The 12,798-nt window shown below is 51.6% G+C and overlaps 1 protein-coding gene across 1 annotated transcript; it reads left to right on the plus strand.

The window, feature by feature from the left end:
• Positions 1-225: 225 nt before the first annotated feature.
• LOC133345353 (protein IWS1 homolog A-like) lies at positions 226-11,815 on the plus strand. Its single transcript, XM_061556032.1, has 3 exons — positions 226-684; positions 7,709-8,868; positions 9,770-11,815. Exons 1-2 carry the CDS (start codon positions 349-351, stop codon positions 8,465-8,467), a joined length of 1,095 nt encoding a protein of 364 aa, XP_061412016.1. The 5' UTR covers positions 226-348; the 3' UTR covers positions 8,468-8,868; positions 9,770-11,815.
• Positions 11,816-12,798: the final 983 nt, after the last annotated feature.

Below are 12,798 nucleotides of genomic sequence, written 5' to 3' on the forward strand. Positions count from 1 at the left end.
CATGCAGAGTGAATCTGCGTGCGTGCAGTGTGAATCTACATGCAGTGTGAATCTACGTGCAGTGTGAATTTACGTGCGGTGTGAATGTGCGTGCGGAGTGAATCTGCGTGCAGAGTGCGAGCTTGTGGGTGCAGTGCGCCAGTGGCTGAGCTTGGTGTCGCTGTGCAGCACGTCCCGGGTCTCCTCCCTCTCTCCTCCCTCTCTCCTCTTTCCTTCCGGGTGACAGACAAACACACACGAGCACACCACCACCACCACGACCCACCATCAGCTCATAGCTGGCGCTGGTGGTGCGAGGAGGAGGGGTCGGGCCCACGACTCGAGGCCTGGACGGACCCGGGTAAAAGGATGCAGGCCAATAGGCCCGGCCACACCACCACCACCATCAACACCACCACCAACACCATCGCCACCACCGCCACCGCGACCACCTTTACCACCAAAACCACCACGAGGAACGGCAGCAGCAGCAGCGACAGCAGCAGCAACGACGAGGAGTTGGGGCCGAACGAGCTCACGGGAGACTGGGAGGCAGCCGAACCCCGGGACCAGCAGGGCCTCAGCTCGGGGTCGAGCCCCAGCAGGTCGGCGGACCCCCCTCACGCCGGGGCCCCGGGCGGCGACAGAAGACCGCGGCCGCGCGGCCACGTTCCCCGGCGCTCCACGAGGCCCAGCCGGTACAAGGTGAGGCCCTACCTGGTGGGGTGGGGTGGGGGGGAGGTGAGGCCCTACCTGGTGGGGGGGGGGGGGGTGAGGCCCTACCTGGTGGGGGGGGGGGGGTGAGGTGAGGTGAGGCCCTACCTGGTGGGGGGGGGGGGGTGAGGTGAGGTGAGGCCCTACCTGGTGGGGGGGTGAGGTGGGGGGGTGAGGTGAGGCCCTACCTGGTGGGGTGGGGTGGGGGGGGGGGTGAGGCCCTACCTGGTGGGGGGGTGGGGTGAGGTGAGGTGAGGCCCTACCTGGTGGGGGGGGGGTGAGGTGAGGTGAGGCCCTACCTGGTGGGGGGGGGGGGTGAGGTGAGGTGAGGTGAGGCCCTACCTGGTGGGGGGGTGAGGTGGGGGGGTGAGGTGAGGCCCTACCTGGTGGGGTGGGGTGGGGGGGGGGGGTGAGGCCCTACCTGGTGGGGGGGTGGGGTGAGGTGAGGTGAGGCCCTACCTGGTGGGGGGGGGTGAGGTGAGGTGAGGCCCTACCTGGTGGGGTGGGGGGGGGGGGTGAGGCCCTACCTGGTGGGGGGGTGGGGTGAGGTGGGGGGGTGAGGTGAGGCCCTACCTGGTGGGGTGGGGGGGGGCTACCTGGTGAGGGGGGGTGGGGGGGTGAGGCCCTACCTGGTGGGGTGGGGGGGTGAGGCCCTACCTGGTGGGGTGGGGGGGGTGAGGCCCTACCTGGTGGGGGGAGGTGAGGCCCTACCTGTGGGGGGGGGGGGGTGAGGTGAGGTGAGGCCCTACCTGGTGGGGTGGGGGGGGGTGAGGCCCTACCTGGTGGGGTGGGGGGGTGAGGCCCTACCTGGTGCGGTGGGGGGGGTGAGGCCCTACCTGGTGGGGGGGAGGTGAGGCCCTACCTGGTGGGGGGGGGTGGGGTGAGGTGGGGGGTGAGGTGAAGCCCTACCTGGTGGGGGGGGGGCTACCTGGTGGGGTGGGGGGGGTGAGGCCCTACCTGGTGGGGTGGGGTGGGGGGGGGTGAGGCCCTACCTGGTAGGGTGGGGGGGGTGGGGGTGAGGCCCTACCTGGTGGGGTGGGGGCTACCTGGTGGGGTGGGGGGTGAGGCCCTACCTGGTGGGGTGGGGGGGGGGCACAACCTGGTGGGTGGGGGGGGCTACCTGGTAGTGGGGGGGGTTCTAAGGGGATACAACAAACAACAGCGCGCTGCAAAGATGATGCGACGGGGGTGGTGGTGGGTAGGGGAGAGAGAGAATGGGGTTTGGATGGGTGAATGATGAAGGGGGTTGAGTGTGGGGAGCGGGTAATGTGGGTGTCTGGGGGGGGGGGGGGTGTTGTTCACAAGGGGGTGAGTGGGAACACAGAGAGAGAGAAGTGGGGGGCAGCCCCCCATTGTGAGTGTTTGTCGAAGGGACTGGAGCAGTGACTGTCTGTCTGTGTTCGTGGTTATTATTCTCGGCGTCAGCACTCCCCACAGCGCTGTTTTATCGTTACACTTCGACACAATAACAATTACAATAATCGTCCAGAATTGGATACGACTGATGATGATGTTGATGATGGTGGCGATGATATAATTTAAACTACGTGATACACACACACACATACACCGAGCAGTGTTTCGTTATTGCAATATACGACATCCATTTATAATGCACTGTACGCAATGTACACAAACACAAAGATCCCCCGTGTCGCCTTTTAACAGACCTCGACGCCACACACATCACCCACACGAAGTGGATGATTTGTGTGGAGAGAAGCACCCCCCCCCCCCCCACCAACGCTCTCTCCTTGCCACGGCCGCCTTTGTCTCCCCAAGTGCTGATGTTTTAATACACACTTCACCGGGGTGCAGTGCTCGTTTTAAGGCCGAGTCGACCTAATGCGAGGCTCGGGACCGCTCCAGGTATGCCGCCGGAGAGCCGGACGCACAACACGTGAAAGAAGAAGAAGGAAGTCGGAGCCATGCGGAGTGGTGCGGTTGGCACGTGCACACACACAAAGATAAAGACAAAGATCCCCCGTGTAGCCTTAACAGACTGGAGGGGCAAGTGCTGTTAGCGAGCACCTATGAAGGCCGGATCGGCACACGAGGGGGTGGGTGGCCAGCACCAAGCCCGGCCGCCTTTGTCTCCCCAGTGGCGATGTTTACACACCGCACCAGGTATTCATTTAAGGCCGAGTCGAGCTAGGGGAGGCCCAGGACCGGTTCAGATAATCGTCACTGGTGTTGGCCGTGAGCGGGAATCGAACCCGGGTCTCCGGGTTCATAGCGCAGCGCGCTAACCGCTGCACTACCGCTCCCCACACACAGACACACACACAGACACACACACACAGACATAGACACACACACACACACAGTCTCACACACACACAGTCTCACACACACACATACAGACACACAGACACACACAGACACACATACACACAGTCTCACACACACACAGTATCACACACACACAGACAGACACACACACACAGTCTCACACACACAGTATCACACACACACAGACATAGACACACACACACAGTCTCACACACGCACAGTCTCACACACACACAGACAGACACACAACAACAACAACCGCCATTCGCCACTAAGTGGCGGTGACGTCACCACGACGCTTGTGCCAGGCTATGTGCACCTTGAGGCCACGTGAAGTGTCGAACGCCCGCTGGCAGGAGGTCACGGGGCAGACCCAGGTGCCACGGGTCGACTGACTGAGATGTCCGAGATGACTGGCTGATGCACCACCTGTGCCCCCTACTGTACCAACTTGCTGTGCTTTAGCCACCCGGCGCTCCGCTCGTTGTTGTGAGCGTCGCTCCTCCGCCCTCCGTTGTTGTTGGAGGGCGACTGCCTCCAACTGCCCAGTAGCGTCCTTCACGAGCCTCCTCCACAGAGGCCGATCTTGACACCGCTGGTACCAGTCATCGGCAAGTCCACTCAGCTCCACGTCCTCCTGTACCACATCACTCCATCTCTTCTCTAGCCCGTGCCGCGCCCATTTAGCCCCCTCGATCCGGCCGAACAAAAGCTGTTTAGGCATGCGGTGGCTGGGCATGCGGGCTACATGACCCAGCCAACGCAGCCTTGCCTGCCGGAGGAGCTCACCGATGGGACTTTGTCCAGATCTTTCAAGGATTTGTGAGCTCCTCACACAATCCAGCCTGGTTAAACCCAGGATGGATCGTAGGCAGGCCAGCCTAAATGTTTCCAACCGGCGAAGATGCTCCATTAGGGGGGTCCACATTTCGCAAGCGTAGAAAAGGGAGGGAATGACTGTGGCCGAGAAGACCTGAAGCTTCGTGCGGAGCGACAGACCAGGTAGCTTCCACACAGCGTTACGCAACCGATGAAAAGATATTGCCGCTCGACTGATTCGGAGTGAGACCTCTGCTGTTAAACTGGAGCCGGTCATAAGCACACTGCCCAGGTATGGGAAACTCTCCACTCTCTCCACTACTGCCCCATCACCGATTGGGAGTTGTGGGGGTGGAGTGTCCGATGGTACAAAATACCCAGGCAGGTGCTTAGTTTTGGTGGGGCTGATGGTAAGGCCCCACTTCTTAGTAGCATGCTCCAGTCTCAGCAGCAGCGTCTCCAACTCCTCCTCTGAATGAGCAGCCATTACCAAATCATCGGCATACATAACGTGGTTGACCAATAGGGAGCCATCCCTTGAACGCACCCGGGCATCGATCAGCCTCCCATTATATCTGTACCAAATGGAAATTTCCCCGGTACAGCTATTGAAGGCTTCACGAACTACGTGGTCAAAATAGATGTTAAATAATGTGGGAGCCAGAGGACATCCCTGTCGCACCCCAAGGTGTACAGGGAAAGGCTCAGACTCCCGGCCACGTAGTTTTACCCGGGCCCGCTGACCATCATGAAGGTCCTTAATGATCATGAGCAGAGGGTCAGGGACTCCGAAAGCACGAAGAACAACCCAGAGCCCAGGCCTACTGATGGTATCATAGGCCTTGACCAGGTCAATAAAGCAGAGATGTAGGTCTTGTTGGAATTCCCTACACCTCTGCTGTAGCAGACGGACACACACAGACACACACACACTCGCCCAGTTGCTATGCGGCACGTACACGTGTTTACCTTGTGTGTGTGTTACCGGTGCGTACCTGTGTGTGTGTCTGCGTGTGTGTGTTTGCGTGTGTGTGTGTTACCGGTGCGTACCTGTGTGTGTGTGTCTGTGTGTTTGTGTGTGTCTGTGTGTGTTACCGGTGCGTACCTGTGTGTGTGTGTGTGTCTGTGTGTGTGTGTGTCTGTGTGTTACCGGTGCGTACCTGAGTGTGTGTCTGTGTGTGTGTGTGTCTGTGTGTGTGTTTGTTTGTGTGTGTCTGTGTGTGTTACCGGTGAGTACCTGTGTGTGTGTCTGCGTGTGTGTCTGTGTGTGTGTTTGTGTGTGTGTGTGTGTTACCGGTGCGTACCTGTGTGTGTGTCTGTCTGTGTGTTTGTTTGTTACAGGTTTACACTTCACGTGGCCTCAAGGTGCACTTGGCCTGGCACAAGCGTCGTGGTGACGTCACCGCCACTTAGTGGCGAATGGCGGTTGTTGTTTGTTTGTGTGTCTGTGTGTGTTACCGGTGCGTACCTGTGTGTGTGTCTGTGTGTGTGTTTGTGTGTGTGTCTGTGTGTGTTACCGGTGCGTACCTGAGTGTGTGTGTCTGTGTGTGTGTTGTTTGTGTGTGTCTGTGTGTGTTACCGGTGCGTACCTGTGTGTGTCTGGTGTGTGTGTTGTGGTGTGTGGTTTGTGTGTGTGTGTGTCTTGTGTGTGTTACGGTGCATACCTGTGTGTGTGTGTCTGTGTGTGTGTTTGTTTGTGTGTGTCTGTGTGTGTTACCGGTGCGTACCTGTGGTGTGTGTCTGTGTGTGGGGAGCGGTGCGTGCGCTGCGCTACGATCCCGGCGACCCGGGTTCGATTCCCGCTCACGGCCAACACCAGTGACGATTATCTGAACCGGTCCTGGGCCTCCCCTAGGTCGACTCGGCCTCAAATGAGTACCTGGTGCGGTGTGTAAAAACATCGCTACTAGAGAGACAAAGGCGGTCGGGCGTGGTGTTGGCCACCCACCCCCTCGTGTGCCGTGCCGGCCTTCATAGGTTCTCGCTTCCAGCACTTGCCCCTACAGTCTGTTAAGGCTATACGGGGGATCTTTGTCTTTTATCTTTGTGTTACCGGTGCGTACCTGTGTGTACCTGTGTGTGTTACCAGGTGCGTACCTGTGTGTGTTACCGGTGCGCGTACCGGTGGGGACCGGTGGGGAGTGGTGGTGTAGTGGTTAGCGCGGCTGCGCTACGAACCTGGCCACTCGAGTTCGATTCCCGCTCACGGCCAACACCGGTGACGATTATTTGAATCGGCCCTGGGTCTCTCCTCTAAGGTCGACTCAGCCTCAAATGAGTACCATGCGCGGTGTGTAAACATCGCTACTGGGGGAGACAAAGGCGGCCGGGCGTGGTGCTGGCCACCTGCCCCCTCGTGTGCCGTGCCGGCCTTTCTGTGTAAGGCTATACAGGCGATCTTTTGTGTTTGCTCTGTGACATTGTAGCTGACACCACCGCTCACTCAACAACAACAACAGCAATACGCCAGGAAGTGTGCGGGGACATCACCACGGCGCTCGTGCCAGGCTAGGTGCCGCACCTCGAGGCCATTACGTGACGTTTGGAAGGCTCGTTGGTGCTGGGCAGGAGCTAGCGAGGTCACGGCACAGACCCCCCCCCTCCCCCCCCAGGTGTTATGGGTTGACTGCCCAAGGTGATAGCTGCTCCACCTGTGCACACACACACACATCCCCTGTGTGTGTGTGCGTGCATTTCGTGGCATACTGCAGAGGTAAGATATGGGTTTCAAGGGGGACGTCGTTACAGCAAGTAGGCTGCTGAACTATAGTAAGTACCGTGTGGCTGGTTCTGTGTGCGCCGACGTTTATGTGCCCCGCTTTGACCAACTAGCGTTGACCAGCGTGGTGAAGTATGGCTAGAAATTACCTCCGCGAATTGCGCGGCGTAGGGGAGGCTCTCATTCAGAATTGTATTGACACTAATGGTGTACATGTATGTAACCCAACATGTGCGGGTGTTTAGAATCGATATTTCTTCGTCTCGTGACATGACGCCGATAGCCCAGTTGGAATAGAATTGGAGAACTGACAAAAAATGTAAGAAATGTTTGTTTCATATTTTTTTGTATCACTGCACTCACCTATATAGCCTTCTGGGATTCAAGCAATGGGCCCGGCAATCACCACCACGCTGCTCGGCTTCCACCACACATACAGCTCGTCAGCAACCTCACCGTCACCACCACCACTGCCGCCACACTGCCTGGCTTCCACTACGCCTTCCGCCACACACAGCTCAGCAGCAAGCCCACGCACCACCACACTGTGTGCCTTGCTTCCGCTATGCACAGCTCATCATCCACTCTATCATCGCCACCACATTGCCTGGCTTCCATTTTCCACGGAAACAATGGCTTGCACTTAACCGGATCCGCACAAGCCGCAGAAGATGCAGATACCTACGCACAAATGGAGAATAGTTTCTCGTCCTTCTCCCACACCTCCGAATTGCACAGTTGGCTACATACGGTGTGAAACAAGTTCAACATACATAACATACGTACAAACCTAAGAGATTGCGATTGTGAGAACTTCGTATTTCCCTGAATATAAACTTGAAGCTGGTGTATCTGCAATTCACCAACTCTCGTACAAAGCAGTTGAATGGCAGAACTGAATATCTGATGTTTGCCTTTCATTGGCCATTCAAAATCATCATATTATTATTGTTCTTCTCGTTCGTTTTTCGAGCATGACCGTTTCCTTCACCCATATCTCCCTGCGGCGGCCTTGCCACTTCTCCCTGTCCACCGCTGAGTCGATCAACTGAGGTAGCATGTGTTACAATTTTGTATTATGATGCGTTATGGACATTTTAACAAGCATGCACAGTATTGCTTAATTTGGCTGCTATGTGACCACTGATGGTAATGTCTGCATGCGCATGCCTCTTTTTGTTCTAGTATTCCTTGTCAGAGATCGACTGGAGCGATGGCAGTTCAGATGAGATGTACGAGGGCGATGGAATGATGGAACAGGTCAACGATCAGCCTGCAGATGAGGGCACTCCCGTTCAAATATTTGGCTTGGCAGAGAGAGAGGATGATGATGACGATGACGACGATGACGATAACTTGCCCATCACAGAAGATTCAGAAGATTATGGGTGTCACTCACTTCTGGATGAACAATTCAAGCAAGAGGAGGATTCATCATGTTGGGATTTAGAGCAGGATTTGGAAGATCTTAGGCCCAGCGAGGAAGACATTCAGAAGGAGGAGAAACTGCCGGCGGGAGACAATCTCACCAACAGTTGGTCTTCACAAAAAAGCGAGGAGACGTTCGAATCCTCACCTCCTGACAAAGACGCGGGGGACTGCCCACCGTCCGCCAGCCAGCAGGAGAACAGTGCCGTGGCGTCGGGCGATCAAGGGGATTCGTTCGCGAGCGCGCGCGTGGACTCGAAGGCGCTTGACGTGGAGGTGAAGCGTGAAGCGTGCGATTTCAAGCCCAGGGAGGACGCGCAGTGTGGAGTTCGGCCCAGCACGGAGGCCTTGGCACGCTCCGTAGGGATGCCCCTTAAAATGCCAAAAAGGAAAAGAGGACGTCCTCCGAAAGCTCTGACCACGAGGACGGAGTGGCAGATGTACAGGAGGCTGTGGAGGTATGTGTGTGTACATGAATTATATATACGTGTGTATTTTTTTTCCGTTAGCTTTTAAAACCTAGCCGTCGAAAATATTCGGCTTAATTTGCGTTTCGTTTGAGTCGAGTTTCTGCATTTCTGATGTATTGTGATATTGTTTCGCTGTGCTATGTTTTGTATTGAGTTATTTTACCTGTTTATTTTCCTTTGATTTGTTTTCAGTTGCTCTGATTTACTTTCAAGCTCAGTGGACGTCCACGTAGTTATAAAGGATTTATTCTTAACAATCGTATGATGTTATTTTCATCGTTGAAACTACATGGGTAATTTTTGCAACGTTTAGAGGATGTGATGACACGAGTGTGTTTTTTTTGTTTTTCAGGGAAAGATGGTGCATGGATTTAATCGTGGATTGGAGGCAGAAAAAATCTGTGGCATCACCAAGAGGACGGGCGAGTTGATGTTTCTGATGAAGTGGTGAGTTCATTTTGCAAGAGTATTATACAGTAATACCCCAATTTCTGCCCTCCCGTTTTACGTACTTTCACTGTAACGTACTCAACTTATTGATACCCAATCGCGTTTTACGTCCCGCGGTGCCTCGCTGTGACGTACTCGAGATTTACGAACTATCACTAAGACGCACATTTTGTACGTTTCACAGAGACATCCATGCCCCAGATGGTATCCAAGTGTTCGCTTCCCAGACTGGCTATATTCTCTTTCAACTGTATTCTATTAATATTTTCCCCCATTTTAATGGCGACTGTTTTTATACAAGTGTAAACAATTTGTATACGGTAGACTAATAATACATACAGTATAATATACAATTTAATATATCTGAATATATCAATAATATACACTTTTCACACACAAGGTTTTACAGTTGAGATCGCAATCGGGTTACTGAGCATCCTCTGTTTAGGGTGGTCTTGGGTTCAATCCCGACCCTGGCGCTTGTCTATTTGGAGTTTGCATGTTCTCCCTGTTGTCATGTACATTTTTTTTTCCGGGTCCTCCGGTTTGTCCTACCACATTTAGAATCAACATCTGCTTAGAGTTATTTAGCTGCTATAAATTTCCACGCAAGTCACTTGACTAAGCTATCATTTGTGGCCAGGATCGCTCCTGAAAAAGAACTATACAGCTCAGTGGGCCTTACCTGTTGAGATAAAAAGTTTAGTTTAGGTACTGTACCACGTTAAGATCCAACATCCCATCTCTTTGCTTCGATTTAAGTACTTGAGAATTTACATGAAGATTCTGAGCAATGCATCCTGGGCGTACACTGGGCTAGCCATTAACCGTACTGGTTAATATCTACCGTGTCAACATGACAGTAAACATGATTTTTTGCTTTTGCGTCTCATTTCAGGAAGGGCTGTGCTGAAGCAGACTTGGTCCTGGCAAGAGAAGCTAACTTGAAATGTCCTCAAGTGGTGATTGCGTTCTATGAAAAGAGGCTAACACTTAGATGAATAAAACATTTAGTAAATTTAGTAATTGCACCAATTGGGTTGCTGATACACTTTTCTGCATTTTTTTATTTTTACATCCAATGAACGAGTACATTGATTCAAAACAACTTGACATAAACCCATCGCAGGTGTTCTGTCAAAATGCATGTGGCTCTCCTTACCCCGGTATCTGCTTGACACGAATAGTGTCAGTGTAACGATTTTAACCCCTCGCGATGGGTTTTGTCCCAACTCGGGGTCACAATTCACTCATTAAGAAATATTTTCATTTTTTTCTAATCATTGTGATCAATATCGTCTGCACAGACAACAACAATGCTCGAATCGGAAATTTTTGAATGCTAATGCATCGGCTTTCGATTCCGTACATTGCGATATGGAATCATCTGAATCGGTCCGTTGTTATAAGCTCTCTAAAAAACGCGCGAGAAGTTTCTTCAGTCGTAAGGAGACTGTAGTCGGTTGAAATGTACATGTGTCGTGGGTACAAACTAGAAGGGAGACTTCTCTTTAGAGGCAACACGTTTATTTTACAAGTAACAATACAGAACACGAAGGGGTACGGCCCCTTCCACCCGCTACACTAGGGAGGTACGTCCTCACTGGCGTGCCCTACACACACACACACACTCGGGACCAATCTCTATAGAGCCCTCCGCTATCGGGGTCCTCTGCTCCGGCTCCTAGGTCGTCAGGGCAGCTTCTTGATCTTCGAGTGGACGACAACTGCCGGTTCCGTTCAGGGGTCCGGCTTTTATACCCAGTTCCTGGCTCGCTCCGCCCCTAGCCGCCACTCCATTCTGGAACCGTCTAGAGGGGCTTGGAGTGTGACGTTATCCCTGGGGTCTGCACTTCTGGTCACGAGCTACTCTGGGGGTTACCTTGGCCCAACGGGCCGACTATCTCCATCAGCCTCCCTTCTGCCCCCTGTTGACCCGGAGCTGTTACACTTGTAGTAATCAGAGCTATAACACTAAAGTGTATCTAAATCTGTAATTCGAATGGTCTTCTACAACTTTAGACAAAAGGTTTGGGAAACTGTTTTCGGCAATTGCATGAATATTTAAAATGCGCGCACACACAGGCACATAGTGCTACACACTCGATCGTTACACTGTATTCTTCCGCACGTCGCAAAGTTACTCGTCTGAAGTTTGAACGAAACTATGACCGGGGTTGGAACAGAACCACAACTGTAAGCAAACGCTGGTAAATACTGGAAGTACATACTGTGCATATCAACATTTTTTACAAAATAGTCTTACAAGTCGGAATTACCTTTTGTCAATTTGACCGCACTCCGAGACAGAGCATTGTAGATTAAAATACCGCAGAGACAGAAGCAGCATCGTCTAAATGTCAACGTCTCACACTGATTTGTCGCTATTTAATTAACGATCTTCAAGACCTTCAATTTTTTTGTTCTCACGAATCCTATTATGAAGGCTAACCAAGCAAGTGTGCTTCCTTGAGTTATCAGAGATGTAATCATTAATTTTTCATTCCTCCCCAGTCGAATTCCGTTCAATCCAAGCAGCTATTAACCATTTCGTAAATAGTTGCTAAATACTGTGTACCACATTATATTTGCGGTTTAGTGATGTGCATATTTGCTGTTCAATTTCATTGACTTGGTTTGTCAGATAGGATCCCATTTCATTGATATTGTGATGTATATTTACGAGGTATTCGTATTTAAAAACAAAATTTGTAAAAAAAATAGAGAAACCGCTAAATGTAATGGTTGGCACAACGATAGTAAGTGCGTCAATGGAAGGGCTTTCGTGAACGTTGGTTTGTTGTGATTTGTGCAAAATAAGATGCGTGAATTTTTGAACATGTTCTGTATTATTTATTGGATTTTAGAACAAGCCGAAAGGATGTGTACTACAATCATTGTCACTTTTTGTACATTTGTTTTGAATACATGTTTTAAAAAGTTGTACACGACCCACTGAGTGTTTTCATTCTGGACAATTATATGTCCATGTGTACATATTACATCTGTTTATATATACTGACGTTTTATATCCTGCATATATTTTTGTATAAATCATTTAATGACTGCATGGGCCAGTGATGAGCAACCCTAAATTGAAAAAAATGCACAATGTTAATCATGAACACCACCTTTTACAGCAGAAAATAACAATATGCTAGGGTTTTGGGCGATTCAATCTTCAGAGCAGAGAACAGGGACTAACATACTTGTACTACTTGGATAAGAAAACATTGTGATACTGCATTGGAAGTGGTGCACAAGCACAAACAACACAAACTCAACACATCTGTTAATAACACTACTCAATCTTTGGGTCTTTCGGTAAAGTCACGTAGATAGGTTCAAATAATAAAAACGTAGTTTTTCGTTTTATCTTTATTAATGTGAACCTAGATCTTGACTTGAAGCTTTTGAGACTGTAGGAATTCATATTATTGGGGTTTTTGGTAAATTCGCGTAGATAAGTTCAAAGAAAATTACAACAAAAAACTACGACGTTTCGATCGCAACATAAGCGGCCGTGTTCAGGAAAAGGGAGGTTAGGTTCCAAGGCAAACTGTTGATAAGGGTTTGAAATGGGCGTAGCCCAAATGTCAGCAGCCAATGATAATGTAAGTGGTGGGCAGCCAACATGAAGGTGGTTGGTTTTCCACCAATCAAGGGGCTGCCAGGTGAAAATTTGCATGTTAATGAGAGATTAGCATGCTAATGGTAGATCACAGAGCCGCAAAGCACGGGTCGGTGCGCGAAGTGGCTGTGCTCGTGTGAATTGGAAGGACGTTATCAACCAGTTTAAGTCATAATTGGCTGTGATGTTCCCATCCTACCACCTTCCGATGTTAGTTGTGTTTTACGCCCATTTCAAAATTGCGCTTTCATAGTCACTTTGCGTGCCGACCCGTGCGTTGCGGCTCTGCGATCTGC

Source organism: Lethenteron reissneri, chromosome 21 (genome assembly GCF_015708825.2).
Source record: "Lethenteron reissneri isolate LAM-NWPU_2019-01 chromosome 21, ASM1570882v1, whole genome shotgun sequence".
Lineage (NCBI taxonomy): Eukaryota > Metazoa > Chordata > Hyperoartia > Petromyzontiformes > Petromyzontidae > Lethenteron > Lethenteron reissneri.

Excerpts from the sequence above, each read along its gene's own strand:
- LOC133345353 (XM_061556032.1), top strand. The coding sequence starts at position 349 with ATGCAGGCCAATAGGCCCGGCCACACCACCACCACCATCAACACCACC. Across the intron at positions 685-7,708 it reads CGAGGCCCAGCCGGTACAAG|TATTCCTTGTCAGAGATCGA; the intron begins GTGAGGCCCTAC and ends TTTTTGTTCTAG.